Source organism: Schistocerca serialis, chromosome 2 (assembly GCF_023864345.2).
Source record: "Schistocerca serialis cubense isolate TAMUIC-IGC-003099 chromosome 2, iqSchSeri2.2, whole genome shotgun sequence".
Taxonomy (NCBI): domain Eukaryota; kingdom Metazoa; phylum Arthropoda; class Insecta; order Orthoptera; family Acrididae; genus Schistocerca; species Schistocerca serialis.
In genome coordinates, this window is record NC_064639.1 from 284,253,708 (window position 1) to 284,276,780 (window position 23,073).

The following is a 23,073-nucleotide window of genomic DNA, read 5'->3' on the forward strand; positions in this document are numbered from 1 at the left end:
GGGACCATCACATAAAGGCCAAAATGTGTGAGACTCCTTTTAGTCACCTCCTATGACATGCAGGAATACCTCAGGCCTACTCTAACCCCCGGACCCGCAGGGGGAAAACTGCTGATGTATGCCATTTGTCAGAACAACATGAACTGTTCACCAAGGCAGCACAACCAGGTTGTGTTCATCTCATAGTTTAGCACCAATGTTCAACACATTTCTGGTATCAACAATATGGTAGCCAATTGCCTCTCTTGTGCCATCAGGATCTCCAGCACAATCGCTTACAGTAAGCTTGCCGAAGCACAAAGTATAGCCCAGGAACTACTACAGCAGCACGATCAACATTAGACCTCGAGCTAATCGAGATTTCCAGAACTGATGTTAAACTGTATTGTGACATGTCCACCTCAAAACCTCATCCTTTCTTACCAGTCACATTCAGAAAGGGCACGTTCATGACTTCACATGAATTGAGTCACCTTGTTGTATGATCAATGACCCATCTGGGGACAAATTGTTATGTAAGGCCAGAGATGCAAAAAGACTGCTATGAATGGGTGAGGTGTTGCATTAAATGTCAGTGCGGCAAGATTTACATACTCTTGCATGCACCTATAGGGAACTTTCGGAGTACAACCGCCTGCTTTGCCGTTGCCTACATCGACACTGTTCGGCCACACCACTGTCCAGTGGCTAACATTATCTACTCATAATGATAGACTGTTTTGCAAGCTGGGCAGAAGCTGCACTGGTAAACAATATGCCAGTGGAAACCTTAGCCTCTGCTTTTGTGTTGCACTGTGTACTGCTATTCGGCTGTCAGCAGCACATCGCAATAATATGAGTCTGAGCTATTTGCCAACTCGCTAAATTTTGTGGCACGGTCTACCACAAAATGACAAGCTATCATCTGGCTCAGCTATCACTGAGGGATTGCACCAATCACTTGCAGCAACACTGATGCGACATGACACTGAGTGGACTAAGGCCCTTCTCGTGGTGCTACTGGGCCTAGAAACACATACAAACAAGACGTAGATGCATCATCGGCAAAGCCAGTATACAGCAAGATGTGTCTACCTGGTGAATTTAAGGACTCTTAAAACTCTTACCACCACCGGATCAAGATCAGACCGACTTTGTAAATCAACTCAGAGAGCATGTAACCTGGATCTGCCCCAAGAGCCTTTCAGGCACAGAACAGCCTCTACCTCTGTGCATCAGGAGCTTAATACCTGTTCCTAATTCATGCTATGCACAGAGGGCTGCAGCTGTCTCTATGGCATCCATACAAAGGCCCATATCATGTACTTACAAGGGGAGACAAAAACACCAGACATTTTGATTCGATTAACAGGAAATCGACCACAGTTTCCACTGACAGAGTCAAGTGGCACACACACTTCAAGGAGCACTCTCATCAGAAGTGCCAAGTCTCCACCCTTGTTCAACGGCTGCAACATCCTCAACACCACCATCACCAGCACCGACTCAGCAACAGTGAACCCGCCACCAGAACGCACCCCAAGATCTGGACAACACATCCATTTTCTGCTTCCACCAAGGGGGCTGATGTAGCAACTATATACCATTACGTGGTGTTGTGTTGCAAATGCTCTGTGTGTGTGGCTGTCTCCCCCCCCCCCCCACCCCCCCTCCCCCTGTCAAACATTGCGTGCCAGACACCAGAGGCACTGTGCTTTAAATATGTGTTTTGGTCTTGTTTATTCTTTGATTTACACTTTTTATGTGTTTCTATCTTCTGTGCCTTGTTATTAGCGCATAAGTTACAGGATAACTTGAATGTACTGCTCCTGGTGGACTAACTTTAACTTGTGAGTTGTATTCTCAGAAGCTCTTATATTTCTGAGCTGTTTCTCCTGTGACCACATTCAATAAAGATGCACAAGTGACTTTTTTGTGTAGTACAGATCTTCCATGCTCAGATACATTCAGGAGTTTATCGTCAAACAACAGCCTGCCCAGTTTGTACCAACACTACATATTAATTTCCTTGGGGTCCAGTTGAACAACAAGCTAAAATAGAGGTAACACATATACGTGAATTCATTAAAAAGGGAGAAGAACAGAGAAAGAAAGAAACTGTGAAGAGAAAAGTACATGTGTAAGCTAATGGGGTGAAGCAGGGTGTCTGGGGACATAGGCTAGCACAGATTGAGGCCAGAAGGATTGCAGAACTGAAGGATGAATTATAAGAGTAATTCAAGCATAAGTAATTCAGAGCAGCTGATATCTGATGTGGTAGGGGAGATCTCGTAACAGGTTGCAAAGCAGACACTGAAGTCAAATATCTTGTGCCCAGCAATGTGTTCTCCCGTGAGTGGTCAACTTTTTAAGTGGCCACAGTTTAGCATTTGCCACACATTCAGCTGTACGCCTGGGCAGAGGTCACACCAACATTGAAGGCTACGCAGAAATTTCAGCAGATCTGGTAAGTGATTGTACTCCTTTCATAGGTAGCTTACTGAGTAGGATATGCCTGTGATGGGATTGGGTTCTTCATTTCTAAGCACAGTGGTAGGTAGTTGAAGCCCTGACAAAGCACATGGTTTAGTTGCTCAAATCCAAGTTGATAATGGGTAGTGAGGAAGATGTTCCTTTGTGGCTGAATTGTGGAAGTGGTTGTACAATTAGAGGTAACAGAGATATTTGCAGACTAGGTTTGGTGGGTTGTGCTGGCCTGTTAAGGCTTTAGGAAGACTTTGGGATACTGGATAAAGAAGAGCTGTCATTGAAAATGCACCAACCACATGTGGCCAGGCTGTATAGATGAGACTTTTAGCATGTAAGAGGTGGCAGCTATCAAAATGGAAGTGCATACTACTGACGGGTGATGGACCTGATATTAACACATGTCTTTGTGGAGTCATTGGAGAGGTCAAGGCCAATGCCTGGAAATGCCACACGCAGAGTTGAGGACCAGGAGAAGTAGATAAGTGAAATGTTGAGACAGTAGGGGAATGAAGACAGTGTCCTGGTTCTGGAGCCTTTGCTGGAAGATATCGTCAGTGTACCTCAACCAGTCAAGACATTAGGATCTTGAGTAATTAGGAAGATTTCCCCTCAACAATCCATGAACATGTTGGGTCATACTGAACCAAATGTTGGGTTTCATCCAATGACATAATAGTGTTGTGGCATATGACTTTATAAACGTACAAGCAAAAAGCAAACACTGACAGTATTTGTTTTTGCACCAATATGATTTTTTGGAATGTAGGTTGTAGTCATTGGCTGATCTGTTGCATACCCTGAAACAAAGGATACATTCAAATGTGACAATTTGATTGTAGTTGGTGAACCCAACAACTGTGACTTTAGTCGCAGTGACATACTGATTTGTAGTGTTGTACAAAGTATAGGTTAGGCTGACAGATGACAGTTTGGCTGAGAGTTTGTGAAGCAGTATTGAAGGCAACAGGACGACATACATGGGTGCTGATGGCCATGTTGCTTATTTGTTTATATACTGGTCCATGTAAGCAAAAGTAGTCATGAGTCAGCATATAGTTGGTCAAATGTACGAGGAATTAGGTGGTAGGTGTAAATTCAGTGAACATTGAGAGGGATAGTGTTCAATAACAGTAAGGCTGTGATCAATTAAGGAAATGATTCATGTCCTTCAGATGGGAATCTAGGCTGCTGGGTTGGAGGTGATAGCTAACATAAGCCAAAATTCTTTTTGTGGGGCCACAGCAATAATGGGCAATATGAGAATGGAGAACCACGAACTTCTCGATTCCACCAACTTTTTGATGTTCACAAGTTTTAAGTTCTTTTCAGTTCCTACTTCCCAAATGTGTATTAATTGCCACTGACTGAAATGAAACAAAATTTCTCAATTCTTGGATTTGCATTCTTTACTGTTTCATACCTGTCGTCTCTTACTATAGGAAGTTAAGCAACATCAATGATTTTTTCACTTGTTATTAATGTAGAATGTTGCATTGAAAGATTTATTTTAAATATATAATATTTTCAACAACTGGAACATAAGGAATGTGCTCCATTAACTTTCAAAAAGGATTATGAAAAATGCAAGAGGGTGGACCTACAATATTTAATAAGTTCTGGTGAAAATGAAAAAGTTGTTTAAAGACTAGTAATATGGGACGCAGCAAGCTTTTTGAGTGCTCCAAAAAGACAGATAAATGTCACTGGAGAATGTCACGATGGTTGGCATGGTTCACTGTTAGGGCAGCTAGTCTACATGGATTTTGGATATAGTGCATGACAAGTATTGTACTCGATCATGGGCTGGAGTCCTGCATGGATTGAATTTCAATATATGCCATTGCTGAGTACATCATTTATGTAAATTAGAATGATATTGTCAACCAATGCCTGGTTTCAATTTGATGTGTTGTTCATACACTAAATCAAGTTCTGACAAAAATAATGCCTAATACAGTGGTGCTTCACAATGATTAACAGATTGAAATTAAAGTCTCCATGTATATTTCAAGATCTGAGCAATACCAATCAGTGTTGTTACACATAGTACTTACTATCTGGAACGCTTATGAGCGGGGGTAGTAGCAGAAAGAGGGTTGCATGTATAAGAAATGGCCTATAATAGGGTAGAACCACAGTTTTTGGTGTCTCTAGGCCAATGCACAACCTGTCCAATTACATTTATTTGAGGTATAGTTGAACAGAATTCTGTACAACATTACTGAAGTTTTTTGAAGTGAACAGAACTCTTTACAATCTTTTATAGAAATTGAACTACACAATATTTTTTGACCCTGTTATGATGTGAAAAATCATTCATCTTCCTACACAAAATCATTTATGCATGTTGGTTGGAGGTGCCAAAAACTTCAAAGGACGCAAGTGGATTCTTGTTACAAAATTAAATGAAAAAAGAAGGAGGAGGCCTCTGTACAATAAGTTCTTGATTCTCAGATACATGTTTAATTGCTTTCAGTTCTCAAGAACTGAGTTCTCAATTCCATTAGATTAGATTAGATTCCGTTTCATTCCATACATCCAAAAATGAGATGATTCTGTGAGTGTGGAACACATCATAAAGTATAATATAAAAAACATAAAACATCTAAATATAATACTTTACTTCCCTGATCACTTGTGAGGAGTGTGTCAAAGTGTGTGAATACATTACAAGTAAACTGGAACTGCTAATGTTTACGGAATACACTGTCAGAATCAAACATAGATGTGCACTTTTAATAAATTTATCACACACAAAATACCAAATCTTGACTACTGTGAACAAGTGCTGCTGAAACGAAATCTAACAGACATTTTTATTTAAGCGTGTCTAACAGTCACTGTTAAAATATTCATCAATAGAGTAGGAGTTGCCTATGAAAAAGTCTTTCAAACTCTCTTTAAACTGTGCTTTATCTGAAACCAAGTTTTTAATGGTTGCTGGCAGTTTATTGAAAATGTGTATTCCTGAATAATGGACCCCTTTTTTCCCCCCATGAACCATGGACCTTGCCGTTGGTGGGGAGGCTTGCGTGCCTCAGCGATACAGATAGCCGTACCGTAGGTGCAACCACAACGGAGGGGTATCTGTTGAGAGGCCAGACAAACTTGTGGTTCCTGAAGAGGAGCAGCAGCCTTTTCAGTAGTTGCAAGGGCAACAGTCTGGATGATTGACTGATCTGGCCTTGTAACAATAACCAAAACGGCCTTGCTGTGCTGGTACTGCGAACGGCTGAAAGCAAGGGGAAACTACAGCCGTAATTTTTCCCGAGGGCATGCAGCTTTACTGTATGATTACATGATGATGGCGTCCTCTTGGGTAAAATATTCCGGAGGTAAAATAGTCCCCCATTCGGATCTCCGGGCGGGGACTACTCAAGAGGATGTCGTTATCAGTCTCTTGAGAAAAAAAACTGGCGTTCTACGGATCGGAGCGTGGAATGTCAGATCCCTTAATCGGGCAGGTAGGTTAGAAAATTTAAAAAGGGAAATGGATAGGTTGAAGTTAGATATAGTGGGAATTAGTGAAGTTCGGTGGCAGGAGGAACAAGACTTCTGGTCAGGTGACTACAGGGTTATAAACACAAAATCAAATAGGGGTAATGCAGGAGTAGGTTTAATAATGAATAGGAATGCGGGTAAGCTACTACAAACAGCAGAGTGAACGCATTATTGTGGCCAAGATAGATACGAAGCCCACGCCTACTACAGTAGTACAAGTTTATATGCCAACTAGCTCTGCAGATGACGAAGAAATTGAAGAAATGTATGATGAAATAAAAGAAATTATTCAGACTGTGAAGGGAGACGAAAATTTAATAGTCATGGGTGACTGGAATTCGAGTGTAGGAAAAGGGAGAGAAGGAAACATAGTAGGTGAATACGGATTGGGGGACAGAAATGAAAGAGGAAGCCGCCTGGTCGAATTTTGCACAGAGCACAACATAATCATAACTAACACTTGGTTTAAGAATCATGAAAGAAGGTTGTATACATGGAAGAACCCTGGAGATACTAAAAGGTATCAGATAGATTATATAATGGTAAGACAGAGATTTAGGAACCAGGTTTTAAATTGTAAGACATTTCCAGGGGCAGATGTGGACTCTGATCACAATCTATTGGTTATGACCTGTAGATTAAAACTGAAGAAACTGCAAAAAGGTGGGAATTTAAGGAGATGGGACCTGGATAAACTAAAAGAACCAGAGGTTGTACAGAGATTCAGGGAGAGCATAAGGGAGCAATTGACAGGAATGGGGGAAATAAATACAGTAGAAGAAGAATGGGTAGCTTTGAGGGATGAAATAGTGAAGGCAGCAGAGGATCAAGTAGGTAAAAAGACGAGGGCTAGTAGAAATCCTTGGGTAACAGAAGAAATATTGAATTTAATTGATGAAAGGAGAAAATATAAAAATGCAGTAAGTGAAACAGGCAAAAAGGAATACAAACGTCTCAAAAATGAGATCGACAGGAAGTGCAAAATGGCTAAGCAGGTATGGCTAGGGGACAAATGTAAGGATGTAGAGGCCTATCTCACTAGGGGTAAGATAGATACCGCCTACAGGAAAATTAAAGAGACCTTTGGAGATAAGAGAACGACTTGTATGAATATCAAGAGCTCAGATGGAAACCCAGTTCTAAGCAAAGAAGGGAAAGCAGAAAGGTGGAAGGAGTATATAGAGGGTCTATACAAGGGCGATGTACTTGAGGACAATATTATGGAAATGGAAGAGGATGTAGATGAAGATGAAATGGGAGATATGATACTGCGTGAAGAGTTTGACAGAGCACTGAAAGACCTGAGTCGAAACAAGGCCCCCGGAGTAGACAATATTCCATTGGAACTACTGACGGCCGTGGGAGAGCCAGTCCTGACAAAACTCTACCATCTGGTGAGCAAGATGTATGAAACAGGCGAAATACCCTCAGACTTCAAGAAGAATATAATAATTCTAATCCCAAAGAAAGCAGGTGTTGACAGATGTGAAAATTACCGAACTATCAGCTTAATAAGTCACAGCTGCAAAATACTAACACGAATTCTTTACAGACGAATGGAAAAACTAGTAGAAGCCAACCTCGGGGAAGATCAGTTTGGATTCCGTAAAAACACTGGAACACGTGAGGCAATACTGACCTTACGACTTATCTTAGAAGAAAGATTAAGGAAAGGCAAACCTACGTTTCTAGCATTTGTAGACTTAGAGAAAGCTTTTGACAATGTTGACTGGAATACTCTCTTTCAAATTCTAAAGGTGGCAGGGGTAAAATACAGGGAGCAAAAGGCTATTTACAATTTGTACAGAAACCAGATGGCAGTTATAAGAGTCGAGGGACATGAAAGGGAAGCAGTGGTTGGGAAGGGAGTAAGACAGGGTTGTAGCCTCTCTCCGATGTTGTTCAATCTGTATATTGAGCAAGCAGTAAAGGAAACAAAAGAAAAATTCGGAGTAGGTATTAAAATTTATGGAGAAGAAATAAAAACTTTGAGGTTCGCCGATGACATTGTAATTCTGTCAGAGACAGCAAAGGACTTGGAAGAGCAGTTGAATGGAATGGACAGTGTCTTGAAAGGAGGATATAAGATGAACATCAACAAAAGCAAAACAAGGATAATGGAATGTAGTCTAATTAAGTCGGGTGATGCTGAGGGAATTAGATTAGGAAATGAGGCACTTAAAGTAGTAAAGGAGTTTTACTATTTGGGGAGCAAAATAACTGATGATGGTCGAAGTAGAGAGGATATAAAATGTAGGCTGGCAATGGCAAGGAAAGCGTTTCTGAAGAAGAGAAATTTGTTAACATCCAGTATTGATTTAAGTGTCAGGAAGTCATTTCTGAAAGTATTCGTATGGAGTGTAGCCATGTATGGAAGTGAAACATGGACGGTAAATAGTTTGGACAAGAAGAGAATAGAAGCTTTCGAAATGTGGTGCTACAGAAGAATGCTGAAGATTAGATGGGTAGATCACATAACTAATGAGGAAGTATTGAATAGGATTGGGGAGAAGAGAAGTTTGTGGCACAACTTGACCAGAAGAAGGGATCGGTTGGTGGGACATGTTCTGAGGCATCAAGGGATCACCAATTTAGTATTGGAGGGCAGCGTGGAGGGTAAAAATCGTAGAGGGAGACCAAGAGATGAATACACTAAGCAGATTCAGAAGGATGTAGGTTGCAGTAGGTACTGGGAGATGAAAAAGCTTGCACAGGATAGAGTAGCATGGAGAGCTGCATCAAACTAGTCTCAGGACTGAAGACCACAACAACAACAACAACAACAACAACAACGGACCCCTTTTTAGACCAAGGTACGAGATTTTAGGTCTCTATGTGGATTCTTCTTATTCCTAGCATTGATACTCTGTATTGAGCTATTGGATGGAAATAGACACATATCATTTGCAAAAAATTTCATTAAGAAACAAATTTACTGAGAAGCATTGGTTAGAATACCCATTTCCTTGAACATGTTTCTGTGTGATGTTGTTGAATTTACACCACAAATGAGTCTTATTACATACGTTTGCACTCTAAAAATTTTTGCTCAGTTTGACGAGTTACCCCAGAATATGGTCCCGTATGACAAAATAGAATGAAAGTGAGCGAAGTATGCAAATTTTTTTTATATTTATATATTCTGTATCTGACAGCATTTTGCACTGCAAATACAGACTTGTTTAGGCACTTCAGCAATTCTGTGGTAAGCACTTCCCAACTGAATTTATTATCGAGTAGTAATCCCAGAAATTTAACACTTTCAACCTCTTTGATCTGCACGTCTTCGTGTGTTATACCCCATATGCTGGAAGAAAATCTCTTACAGGTCCTGAACAGCATAAAGTGGGTGTTTTCAAAGTTTAATGACAGTGAATTAGCTTTAAACCATTTATAATTTCTAAATCTGTACTTGACCTGCTATTTATTGCAATGTTTGTATCATCTGCAAACAAACCTAGCATCTGGCACTGTAACAGATGAGAGGTCATTAATGTACACAAGAAAAAGCAATGGCCCAAGATGAACGTTGAGGAACACCACATGTAGTTAATTCCCAGTCAGATAAAGACAGATTGCTTACTCCACAGGTATTTCGTAATGACATCCTTTGTTTCCTGTTAGTGAGGTATTACTCAAACCATTTCAAAGCACTGCCAGGGACACCAGAACATTTAAACTTACTTAAAAGAATGCTGTGATTCAGGCAGTCAAAGACTTTTGACAGGTCACAGAATATGCCAGTAGCCCATCTAATGAATTAAGTATGTTCTCAAACATCTCTATATCAGAACCCTTAAAGAACCCAAACTGTGACTTGGAAAGAACATCATTTAAAGTCATCAGCTTAAGAAGGTGCTTGAACACAATCTTTTCAAATAGTTTTGAAGAAGACTGCAAAAGTGAAATTGGTCAATAGTTCAACGGTGTCTCTTTATCTCTATTCTTGTAAAAAGAGACTTAACTTCAGCACAATTTAGTCTGCCTGGAAATTTTCTGCTGATAAGAAATTGATTACAGAAAAAACTTGAGACAGAACTCGGCTCACATGAGCACTCTAACTTCATTGATATATCTCAACCACTAGAATACTTTGATTTTAAGGATTTTATGATAGACTTGACTTCTTTGGGAGATGAGTCATTTCCATTTTACTGAAGTTATTTGTAAGGACTGCTATCAGATATTCCATTATGTTGTTCACTAAACCTGATAACTGTAAGCTGTCAATAATAGAAACAAAGTACTTGTTTAAGAGGTTTGCAACACAACATGCACTTGTTCTCATTGTCTTATTTATTTTTAGAACTATCTGTTCTTCTTCCTTTTTGTCCTCACCTGTCTCTGGCTTCACTATATCCCACAGAGTTTTTATTTTGTTGCTGGGCGTAATTATCTTTTTCTCATAATAAAGCTGCTTAGGTATTGCTTCAATATTTTGCAGTATTCTCTGTAATTCATTGCAATGCTAACATCAGTGTTGTTCCTAGATAGTACATACAATCTCTTTTTGTCCCACATGATATCTTTATTCTCTGTGTAATACATGGTTTATTTTTAAACTTCCGTTTGATTTGCATTACCTTTAGGGAAAAATAATTTTCAAATGAGGAAGCAACTTTATTAATGAATGCTTTGTATTTTTCATTTGAGTCAGAAATATAGTAAACATCTGATCAGTTCATGTTTTTGAGTAATCTCCTAAAATTCTCAATTTTTGACCAATTTATTACCCTCCTGTACTTAGATTTAATAGATTTCAGATTCTCATCTTTGTCTATTGCTAAAGCACAACACTCAGCTACAATGTGACAGCCACAGTGGTTGGTGTTATAGGTTTATGGAAGCATTAGAGAATAGATGTGTAATGTGGCATGTTGGGGGAGGGGGGGGGGGATACTTGGGGTGAGAAAAGAGATGGAATTGACCTAGAGACTTGAGTAGGGATTGTGGTTAAGGCTGAAATCTGGGATGGGATTATTATAGCAGGACTTACAAATGGATGGGTTAGAAAGGTGAGTGACAGGCCTACATTCTATCAGGCAGCCGCTGTGGTTCATCACAACAATGGTGGAACCTCTGTCTGTATGGAAGATGTTAAATTCATGCATGTTTTGGGGTAATAGATGGCTCTTCATTCAAGTGTCGAAAGATTTGTGTTCTTGTACGGGACTTGGGAAAGTATCACATCTGGTTAGAGGAAAGAAATTCTTGAAAGATAACCAGGGGTGGTTGGGAGGATGGGTCAGGCATGAATACAGGTATGAGCTGGGACTGGGAAAGTTCTGTGGTGACGTATGGACGGCTTTGGACACAAGGACTGTTTGCAGAAAAAAGTGTTTTTACCATAGAAGGCAGGTGAAGAGTAATAGGTGTTTGATCAGTTTGCAGCGCTACTGAACTTGACTGACCTTTTATAATAACAAACTAGATTTTGGGCGGAGGTCAGTTGACAATATGATAGATATTGTTAAAATTGTGTCACAAGTAAGACAACAGTAAACTGGAAAACATTTTAAGGTGATGTTTAGATTGCTCTTCCAGTTGGTGGAGAGAAAGAACTTCAGTTTGCACTTTGGGGTGTAGGAAAGTGGAAATGCCCAATACAAATGTCTTATGGAGGGGACAGAGGTGGTTCAGAGATGTCTGTGCAATGGAGATTTTTTTTTTCCCCTACAACCGAGCAAGACACTAAGAATCCTTTTAAGTACAAATGAAAATAGAAAATGTTCATTACTTTCAATTTCTTCTAAAAATTGGTGGCATCCCTGGTGGTCCTTCATGATGGGCTTTACTGAACATGATGATAGAGTGTAGCTGTATTTTATTTTTGGCTAAGATAATACAAATTCCGTAAGGTTTGTTCAACTTATCCAAGAGAATCGTGAAATCTGAAGCAGTGAATTTTCATATCCGTCCATTACCATAGAAAAATTACGAGGGTGATGCATATTCGCCGGCCTCACACTCCCGGTGTGATTAAAGAAATTATCTAAACGGCTTTACTCGCAAACCATTCCTCATGAGCGACAAGATTCAAGGGAAACAATAAGAAATGATGCTCTGTCATGTACTTATTCTAACCAGAAGAGCGCACACGTGAATGATGAAAGCTACGCCGGCGATATCTTCATCCTTGCACAACCCTAGCAAGACAACACTTTAGCTTTCAAATATTTGGAAACCACCACCTACAAGGAGTAAATAAAGTGCTACAAGTGTAACAGCCTTATGTCATAGCAAAAATCACGCAGAAAACACGCCTAGCATTATCATTGCATAAAAACACGCACTTCTGCTGTAGGCTCTCAGAAATCACTCACACCTTACATATGAAACCACGCCTGTCACAAAATAACATTAACTCAATAAATTAATTTTGTACTTAGTTCGCAAGAAAACATACCATAACAGACAAATAATTCCTTCAAACCGTGATTTCACTTAATACTTCTTGATTTACGAAACACCATCATGCACGGATAGCGAAAGTCACTTGTCCCTTGTCACGCAACACTAAATTTACCAAAATGTGTAGTCAAACTTCAATTTTTCAATCGAGTTACATAGCTGACTGATAATTAAGTATCACATTCAGATGAAATTACGAACATTTTTAGCTATGTAAATGGTAGATGTACAACATGTTACACAGTTCATGTAATCTTCGGGAATTTTTAAATGCAGATGTTGCTGTGCTTGTTAGGTTTACCGCCAAAATTTGCGTGTTGTCGAAAGGCGGGATAAGCTCGAACTTGTCGTGTTGAAGATTTATCTGTTATTGTTTCCTTTAATAAGGTTTCTAAGTGTGCAATAATTATAAAATAAGGACAAATAGCCTTCAGCATGGCAGGGAAGGATTATGCCAGTGATAAAGGTATAAATAATGGAAATATGTGTGTTCTGCTTTACGTATTCCTCATTGCTTTCTTCTATTGGCATATTTATTTTTAGAAAAGGCAAGGCAGTTTCTCGTCGAATTTGCATCAGTTGACGAGGATGGAATGAAAGATTTTAAGTACGCCCAACAATTGACAAAATTAGCTCACCGAGATCAGGTGAGAATGTGCTGTTGCAGCTTTTTATATGCTATAGTATATCTCAGTTTGTACATAATGTTTGACCGTCTGTTGTAGGTTGCAATGTTCATAGAACTGGACGATTTGTACGAGTTCGACTCAACATTTATGGAATCAGTTATAATGAATACTCGAAGATATGTGAACATATTCTCTGAAGTAGTGGAAGAATTATTACCGGACTATAAAGAGCATGAGGTGGGTTCAAAACATACGTTTAATAAGGATGCTACAGCTTTGCAGCTCGTAAATTACACCAATTTCCCTCGAATTGGTTAAGCTACTAAGTTATGTGCTGATCGATTAGTAAGAGATGTTACATTGGAAATTAATAAGTGATTTGATGAGTTAGAGTAACCAATTCTCAAAAAATCTTGTCAAGTGGTACTGGGACTTTTTTCTTGTCCGATATTCACTTTGTGAATTCTCCTACATTGTAGCAGTATTCAAAATAAATGTAGGTGATGGTAAATAAAGAGAGATAAATATGGAAGTGGCAAATAACACACTGAGATTGGCGAATTTTCAGTATTGCATGTATGTTTATAGAAGAGACTACCACTGTGAAGTTGCCATTTAAGATTAAATGGCTTTCAGAATACAGCTTTGTTAGCCATTCCAATTTCACTAGAAGCAGTTACAAAATTATCCAAGTATAATAGTAAAGATCTCTTTGCTAAGGTAGAGCTGCCATCAACCAAAGGCTGGTTTGAAGACTACAATGCCCTACAGGCCTAGTCATATTGATGGTGGTAACGAGATTGTTGAAATTTGCAATATTGCTGTTCTGTTGTGCACTTATTTTTATGACAGTTGTGTTGACGTTAATATGTAGTGTAGCTTGAGCCTTGGAAGGTGACTGTTTGGTTGTGAAATAGTGAGACCAACCAATTTGTCATAACAGTATTTTTTTATTCCTTGAATATTCCTAGTTACAATTATGTGCCTGGTAACAAGCTCTTCTATTTCATTGTTATTTAATGTTTTTACTATGTTTCAAGAACATCCTTTTCTAAAATGCCTTATTCCTATGGAGGTTCTCATAGTTTCTATTGTTGCCTTATTAGCGTTTTCTCATTGTTAGTGACCTCATCCATTGCCCATTTACTGAAACTCATACCTGTCATGTTGGTGTCATCAGTCTGTTGGTGATGTATTGTGCCTTTAGCTAATCTTATTGTTCTGAGGCATGACATATGTCTGCTACTGTAGGTATACTGCAAATATGGTGTTTCGAATCAGTTTTTGTGACCAAGGTTTTGAAAAAATGTTTATCAGTATCAGTCACAAACTGAGGGATATAACTGGCAAGTCGCTCTGGTTTCTGAGACTATCAAGGTGTTATATTTTATTATTATCATTTTTGGATTGACTGTCGTAGATCCTAGCATAAGAGCCCCAGCACAACCCTACAGGTCCTTCTTCATAGCATTACATTGTGTATGCCCTTCCTACTAAATTTGCATTTTGCTGATGGGAGTGACAAACTCATTGTTCAGTTCCATCATTTTGTTTGTGAAAGACTGCACATGCATCAGAGATAAATGATAGCACTCTCCCAGTGGTGAGCTCCAGCCCAGCAGGGGCTGAAGTTTATTTTGATACTCAGACCTGTGGTAGACGTTGTATTGCTGTTTGAAAATCCCACCGAGGATGATAAAAGGGCAGAACTGATTCCATACAATCCCCAGTATATTCATCAACTGAATAAAAACAATTTTTATGTTTTTGAATGGCCACTCCATTTTGTTATGAAGTATGCTGCCCTAATGTCTAACACTGACATGCCGTTTATTCATTTCCTAGCTTGTTAGGTAACCTTACCACTAGTACGGTAGTACTGTGTATGTATTCAGGGCTGTTTAAGGTACCGCTCTTTGCTCCAGCTCCATTGAAGCTCTGTGAGTGGCACTGTGGAGCACTTGACTGTTCGCTTCACAGTGACGGCCAAGTGGCGCTGTGCAAAGGTGGCTTATTCTCTTTTTGTTTAAGACTGTGGTGTTGTAAATAGAAGACAGGGTTTGAAATTGTTCAGTCACAAGTAAATCAATACTCGGGTTGGCAATTAGGGATATGCATACCAAAGGAACCACAATTCTAATTAAACATCTTGTACATTTAATGAAGATTCTTATTACAATAGTCTTACTGCCAAACAGATTTTTAAATTCAAGAAAAACCATGCCAGTAAACAAAAGGACTAAACGAATGTAAATACATACTATATACAAAAATTAATAGATGATGGCAAACTGGTAGGCAAAAACTAGGAGTGTGAAAAACAAGGAAAATGTGCAAAATTAAGCCATCTCATTTTTCTATTACTGCTTTCTACATTTATTTACTTTTCTTTGCGTAAGAGCTTCTATGTTGGGGATGATTGATTCAGCACAGCCCTATCTCAAAACGTAGTTGAGACAATAATCTGGTATGGAGCATTTTGGTTGTGTTTTACACAGTTTCATTAGGGAAAAGATTTGCTCACAATTATACATTGCTCCGAACAGGCTCAGCATCCGTGCTGCAGGTCTATGAAGTTCTGGGTAATGCTTCTGTGATAGATGTTTGTAAGAGTCACTTAGCCTTTCTGCTATGGTAGCTATCTTTCAACTCTGAATTGCACTGAAGATCTATGATTTCCATTTGGAGTGGGTGGCTTACAGAATTGCCGTTCACAAAGTATGGAGCACCAAAAATTCTTAATCTGTTTCCAAGTGTGTAAAATCAGTGAATCCTGTTTCAAATTCAGTATGTAGTAATGACTGTACCAGATTAGTATATTTATGCTATTTTCAGTCCATTGCATCCTACAGGATAGTATTCTGGGGAAAAACAAATTGTCGTCTAAATGAGATTTTCAAATTACAAAAACGTGCTATTCGGATAATGACCAACAGCCCACCTCAAACACATTGTAGGCCAATTCCATCATTATGCATTCTGAAATGTCTGTTGGTGATCAAAAGAAATCAGGACAAAATGAAAGCCAATACAGACTTCCACAATTACAATACACGGCAATGTAAAGATCTCCGCATACAAGCTGTAACAAGGACCCGAAGCCAGAAACATGCATGTAATCAAGGCATCAAACTTTTTAATGCACTACCAAAACATATCAAAGAGCTGGAAAATGAGGATAAATTTAAAACTGTTCTAAAGAAACACATGCTTGACAAATGCTATTACAGCATAAGCGAATATCTCTGCGCAACTGTATAAAATATATGTTTAAGTTAATGTGACAAATGAAATTACATCAGTGCATAATAAATTATGTTATAAAAACACTTGTTAGTTGTATATTGTACTAAACATAAGATAAATTAATATGAATTCAGCACAGATACAAATTTTGTAAAGATATTATATAGTTGTTAAAATGTACCCTGACAAATCCTATATCACAAATGTGATCATTGGGATGATAATAAATAAATAAAGTATGCGGTTTTCTTAAAAAATTTGTATACTCTTCAAAATGTGCAGCAGTGACAACATTTGCTTGATTTTTCTCTGGACACAACCTATTAATCCACTGATTTTGCCAGTCAGAGCTGGTGTATCGTCTGTAGCTATGGAAGTTGTAATTCGCACAGCAGACATAACTTTTCCATAACCGTTTCAAGTGCATCAAACATGTCTTTTCGACGTGTTGTTGTGTCCTTCAGTGGGATGAGACCTGATGTGTCCTTGTGAACTTCTAGCATTTTCTTTACTGTCGTAGTGAAAATATGCGCGACACTGTGTCTGAAAAGTCAAGAGTCATCTAAAGACAAAGAAAATGCAATGCTATCTATAATATTCATTGTCAGCTGAACCTCCAAATCTTCTAGTTCTTCAGTTCCGCACATTGCACTCAGCCGAGAAAATGACATGTACTGTAGCTGCGGACAAAGGTGGGCACAGCTCTTCTCCCGTGGCTTCAAGGCATTCTTTAATAAATTCACCTTCATAATTGTGTCTTAAATTGAATTTCTTTATATGGGTTAATACCCTGTGACAAACTAATTTTCTTACACAAGCATCATGTTCAGTGAGAAGGTATAGGTCTTCCCATACAGCATTAAAACAAGGTGGTGCTGGGGGCCTGCTATTAGAGCTGCTTGCTGCTTCTGTCATGTCTAAATGTGCTGATGGCTGGGACTCGCTGACATCGCCCGCATTCTTTCACTTGCTTTCACCTGTCTCTGTTTACTTTTCACTGTTCTGCGCTCCCGATCAGCTATGCTGAACGGCACTGGTTGTAGATATCATCATTTATTTCATAAAGATGGAGGTTCTGCTTCATAAATGAAAGATCTCTAAAGCCCCTGTTCCGTGACTGGCTTTCTTGTTCCAGTTTTACTACTTGAGAAAAGTTAGTCTACTGTTCTGCCACTGGTTTTTTCCTCCTGTACTGAGTCTTTGTCTGCCTCAAGTTTTCATTTTCACAACAATGACAGGGTTGTATGTGTTGTGAAAGCTGTCTACTGTGCAGTTTTGCGCCTGAACAAAGGAAAATTAAGTTATGAGGAGCTTTTGTTGTTAAGCAAAAACTGAAATATGGTAACAAAATGTAGGAACAAGTTATAATAGTTTATTAATGGCCAAAGAAAAATTTGTAGCAGATGTTCTTGTCAAATGTCATATGGCAAAATCCCTATTTTCCTGATGAGAACTGAAAGAATAGGAAAAGTGTCATCTAAGCGTGGGAAAAATATATCTAAAAACAAAGATGATGTGACTTACCAAACGAAAGCACTGACAGGTTGATGGACACACAAACATACACACAAAATTCAAGCGTTCGCAACCAACGGTTGCTTCATCAGGAAAGAGGGAAGGAGAGGGAAAGACGAAAGGATGTGGGTTTTAAGGGAGAGGGTAAGGAGTCATTCCAATCCCGGGAGCAGAAAGACTTACCTTAGGAGGAAAAAAGGACAGGTATACACCCGCACGCGCACACACATACACACACGCACACATCCGCAGACACAAGCAGACATTTGTAAAGGCAAAGAGTTTGGGCAGAGATCCTTTACAAATGTCTGCTTGTGTCTGTGTATGTGCAGATGGATATGTGTGTGTGTGTGCGCGCGAGTGTATACCTGTCCTTTTTACCCCTAAGGTAAGTCTTTCTGCTCCCGGGATTGGAATGACTCCTTACCCTCTCCCTTAAAACCCACATCCTTTCGTCTTTTCCCTCTCCTTCCCTCTTTCCTGATGAGGCAACAGTTTGTTGCGAAAGCTTGAATTTTGTGTGTATGTTTGTGTGTCTGTCGACCTGCCAGCACTTTCATTTGGTAAGTCACATCATCTTTGTTTATATATATATAGACACACACACACACACACACACACACACACACACACACACACACACACACACTTTCTGTAACTTACCAAATGAGAGCGTTGGTACGTTGATAGAAACAATAACAAAATAAAACCCACACCCTTTTGTCTTTCCCTCTCCTTCACTCTTTCCTGATGAAGCAACCATGGGTTGCGATAGCTTGAACTTCTCTCTCTCTCTCTCTCTCTCTCTCTCTCTCTCTCTCTCTGTGTGTGTGTGTGTGTGTGTGTGTGTGTGTGTGTGTGTGTGTGTGTGTGTGTGTGTACTCGAGAAAACATTACTTGCAAATACACCATACGATATCTAAATATGCCAAATAACTTCGAAAAATATTTTTCTTGTCAGATAATTCTGACACTTTTCACCCTTGAAATAATTTTTGTTCAGACAATTTTATCTATTGACTTTCTTATTTATGTGTAGTATGGCCTTTCCTCCATAAAGCATAAAAACATTTTGTGCTTTCAGATATTTTGTCTTTCTTGTAGTAAAATGCTATTATGAAAAATATCGGGATGTCAAGAACATTTTCATTGTCATGAAAACAAAACAAGCAACACAATAAAGATAAACGAGACTTGAAAGCACAGTGTCCACTTCTGTAATAGGAGTGAGCTCGGCCAGTGTTAGCAGGTGCTGTGACAGTCACCTATTTCTGTACTTTTGCAGTGCGCAGCATATTTGGAAATTTAGAATTCCGCCCTCTTCACAGTCCGTAGATCATTAACATCACACACACTCGTTGGGTGGTGATTTACTTGGAGGCACAAAAGACACTCATGGATTTTTAATAGAAAGTTGCTTTCTCTAATGCTTGTAAGAGCGATAAGCAGTAACATCATGGAGATATTGTATCATGATCTTCACTATTCATATTTACATGTGAAATATTGTTTTGTGTGTTAACCTCCAGAAAGTGGTACTTTCTTTGATTCAGAATTTATCTTAAATTGTAGGTGCCATAGAATTTTCAAGGTTATTAGTTTCCAACTTAGAGGAAGGCAAAGACATAGGATGAAACAAGTTCTGAGTCTACATCTACACTCCATAGTCCACTATAAGGCTTGCGGTGGAAGGTACATCTGAGACCATTATCATTTTTCTCCTTTTTAGCTCTTTTTTGCAAATGATGCATGTGAACTTCCATATACACTCTAACTTCTCTGGTTATCATCTCCCCCTCCACCCCCCACCATTCCATGATCATTTTGCGAGACATGACCGGAGGGGGGTACACTCATGCAGTCTTGGAATTTCAACAGTAACCTCTATGACATGCAACACCTATCTTGCAGGAACATCCACTGGAGTGTGTTGAGCATCTGTATAACGCTACTGCGCTTGCTAAACGATTGTGAAATGAAATGTTCTTTGTTGCATCTTCTCTCTCTCTCTCTCTCTCTCTCTCTCTCTCTCTCTCTCTCTCTCTCTCCTGTTAATCCTACTTGCTAAGGGTCGTAGATCGATTAACAGTATTGAATAATCATATTTCCTCAAGCATTTTCCAATGAATCTCAGCCAGGCATCTGCTTTTCCTTCAGTCTTGCTTTATGTGGTTATTTCACTTTCATTTGCTCCAGATAGTTAATTGTAAGCGTTTTACAGTTATGTTTCCAGTGATTTTACACCAACAGCATAATTGAATAGTAATGGATCTCTTTGGCCATTTTAGCACATTTTTACAGTCATTTACGTTCAGTGCCAATTGCCAGTCCCTGCACCAACCATTGATGCTGTGCAGGCCTTTCTGCATTTTGCCAGTCTTCTGGCTTTGCAATTGTCCTGTGGACACCAGCATTGCCTACCCAAAAAAAAAAAAAAAAAAAAAAAAAGGGCCTCATAGAGCTTCTGATGTTATCCACTAGACCATTTGTATACTGGGTACTTCAAAAATAGTTTACAAACTTTGGGGATGGGTCCCATACACCAAAACAAGAAAAAAGTCCATGTAAACGTATGTCCAAAAATCCTTCATTTTTCTGATTATTATGGAAAGTTGAGTTGAATGGCTTTGCAGTACAACCCAACTACTTCATTTACCTACGCTTCCATTTGAATTTTATACCTAGATGGTGTTGTGCTACCAGGGAGACTTGTTTACATTCATAGTTTGCCTATCTCCAGTGTGTCCATTGTGTCCAAGTACTACAGGTAGTCTTACCTGGAAGAGCTCCCTTCAAACATGGCAGGACATACATTTTGTAAGTACGCATCCATGATTTTTAGTTACAACCAAGTTAGTGGCCCTTGTATGAGGCACCTATCCAAGTTCAATATGGAGGATACTTCATGAACAACTCATGTATCCATACCATCTTCAACATGTGAAGTACCTTACGCCTACCAATGGCATACCATTGGAGAACTTTTGCCAATCTGTTGTTTGTTTCTTTAGTTTTGTTTGTAGAAGAGGCAGAGTTTGGAAGTGATGGTGTAATAAATTTCCACAACCAACACATATGGGCTGATAGAGATCTTTATGGTGCAGCACAGGCTAGACATCGGCATCAGTTTAAATGTTCATGATTCGATGAGTATATGCATGTTTAGAAGGTAGACAAGTGCATTTTGAGCATTTGTTATGAGTTCTCGTGTTGATGAACTCTAGTTACCTGAATTGTGGACTTTCATCAACAACTAAAAAATGAAGGGTTTTTGGACATGTTTATATTAACTTTTTTGTTGTTTTGGTGTAAGGAACCTGTCCCCAAAGTTTGTAAAAGTATTTTTGAGGTGCCCGTATATTGTAATCAGTAATAGTCCTATAATACACCTTGGGGTATTCCAGAAATTTCCTTTACACCTGTCTATTTCATCCCGTTAACAATAACATGTTGAGTTCTGTTTCTTAGGAACTCTTGAATCAAATCATAAATCTGTCCGATACTCAGTGAGCTAGTATTTTGTTCACTGAAAAACAGTGCAGACCTGTCAGAAACCCTTCCAGAAGGCAAGGAACTCGTTATCAACCAGTGCTTCATAGAGGAGCAGATGAAGCTGTGTTTCCCAACATCTCCATTTATAGAATCCATAATGGCTTTTACAGAGGAGATTTTTTAATTTTCCATAAACATCATAAAGCGTGGTCACAGAACATGTTCCATAATTCCACAACAAATTGACATCAGCAATAAAAAGTAAAGCAGTCACCAAGCCGAAGATTGTTTTGGACACCACACTGCTTTACAGTTAGAGGGGGTTTGTCGTTGACTTACTTCCAACCTTTGTACTTGCTTACCCAGCCAATTGTAGGAGGACCGACAGTTTAACATGGATTCCGAACCACAGAGCAACTCGGCATTTTTCAAATCAACAGACATTGCCTGAGGTGGTAAGTGAGAGATAAAAATCCTAGGATTGACACGGAATCAAACCCAAGACCTTTGGATTCGTAGCCTGACACTGAGTCACACAACGTCAGCAATACAGGCCTATAATTATGGGAATGAGTTCAATGGCCCTTCTAAAAAGTGGGAATGGTGTGCTTTTTTCCTAATTGCTTGCCTTTCTTCCAGCGACCCATGATATACTACTGCTAGCAAATTCTCAACCTCATGGGTCTCTCATGTAGTCCAGATTAACAAGCATTTTCAGTTGATTTTCTATTCCACAGTCATGTATCTGAATATCCGCCGTTTTGGCATTGGCACAATGATTGAAAGGAGAAACTACATCATACTCTTCCAGTGTGAAACAATTTCAGAGTACTGAATCCAGTATTTTGGAGTTCTCTCTACAGTCTTCTGTTCTTGTGTCATTAAGGTGCCTGAGCAACCACATAGATGATTTTGATCTGCTTACTGATTTTATGTAAGTCCAAAGCTTCTTAGATTTTTAGTAGAACAGTTTGCAACATTTTTACTTTCTAATTCATTGAATGCTTCTCACATTGCTTTTCTGGTTCTCATTTTGGCTTCAGTCAGCTTTTGCTTGTGAACTTGACTTTGACTTCACTTCAATCTATGGTGAAGCTATCCTTGCTGCCATGGCAACTTTGTCACAGCTATTGTACCGCAGTTGGTTATAGCCTCTCTCATAAACTTGCCCTGCAAATACTTGTGAAAGGCATATTATACATTGCTTGTGAATTTTGTTCAGTTTTTCTTCACATCTTAGTCCTTCACAGCTGAATATTTTATAGATTTTAGTTTGTCATCATATAAAGTAATTTTGTGATAAGGAATTCAAAACAATCTCAGATGAATGCGTGTCCCTGGCACCAGTTATAATTGCATTTCACTCTCATTGTATAGCTGACAAATTGAAATTTCCCCTTATCACAATAGCATATTTGAAAACTTAACAATATTCTCCAAGATCTCTCTAGAGCACTCTGCCACTACAACTCGTGAGGCATTTTGCCTATAAAAGCATCAGATCATCCAGTTTGACCCAACTTTGATTCCCCCATATATCGTGATCTGTAAATGCCTTCAAGAACAACTTAAGGAATATGGAACAAATCAAGGTTTACGTTGACACAAGACTAAGAAGTAATAATAACGTAATCTTCATAATGAATTAATTCATGCTTTTGCTAAATTAGAGTTAATCAATAACAAAGCTGATATTTTCAGAAATGCTGCTGCTTCCTATTTTTTGCTGTATAACTGTTGTTTTTCTAATAGTAGTACCCGTGGGTGTCAGTGATTTTTATTAACAAGCTTTGTCTGTGTACCACATTTT

At 39.0% G+C, this 23,073-nt stretch overlaps 2 protein-coding genes across 2 annotated transcripts in view; one reads left to right on the top strand and one right to left on the bottom strand.

Moving 5' to 3' along the window:
* LOC126457047 (mitochondrial import inner membrane translocase subunit TIM14) overlaps window positions 1-12,472 on the bottom strand; it is a 51,101-nt gene extending 38,629 nt beyond the window's left edge. Inside the window, exon 1 of the mRNA XM_050093037.1 lies at window positions 12,377-12,472. Coding sequence (XP_049948994.1) covers window positions 12,377-12,379 — 3 coding nt within the window. The 5' untranslated portion in view covers window positions 12,380-12,472. The remainder of the gene's footprint in view (window positions 1-12,376) is intronic.
* A 227-nt stretch (window positions 12,473-12,699) lies between these two features.
* The window catches only part of LOC126457048 (DNA replication licensing factor Mcm7), a 63,057-nt gene continuing 52,683 nt past the window's right edge, over window positions 12,700-23,073 (top strand). Inside the window, exons 1-3 of the mRNA XM_050093038.1 lie at window positions 12,700-12,847; window positions 12,925-13,028; window positions 13,107-13,247. Coding sequence (XP_049948995.1) covers window positions 12,817-12,847; window positions 12,925-13,028; window positions 13,107-13,247 — 276 coding nt within the window. The 5' untranslated portion in view covers window positions 12,700-12,816. The remainder of the gene's footprint in view (window positions 12,848-12,924; window positions 13,029-13,106; window positions 13,248-23,073) is intronic.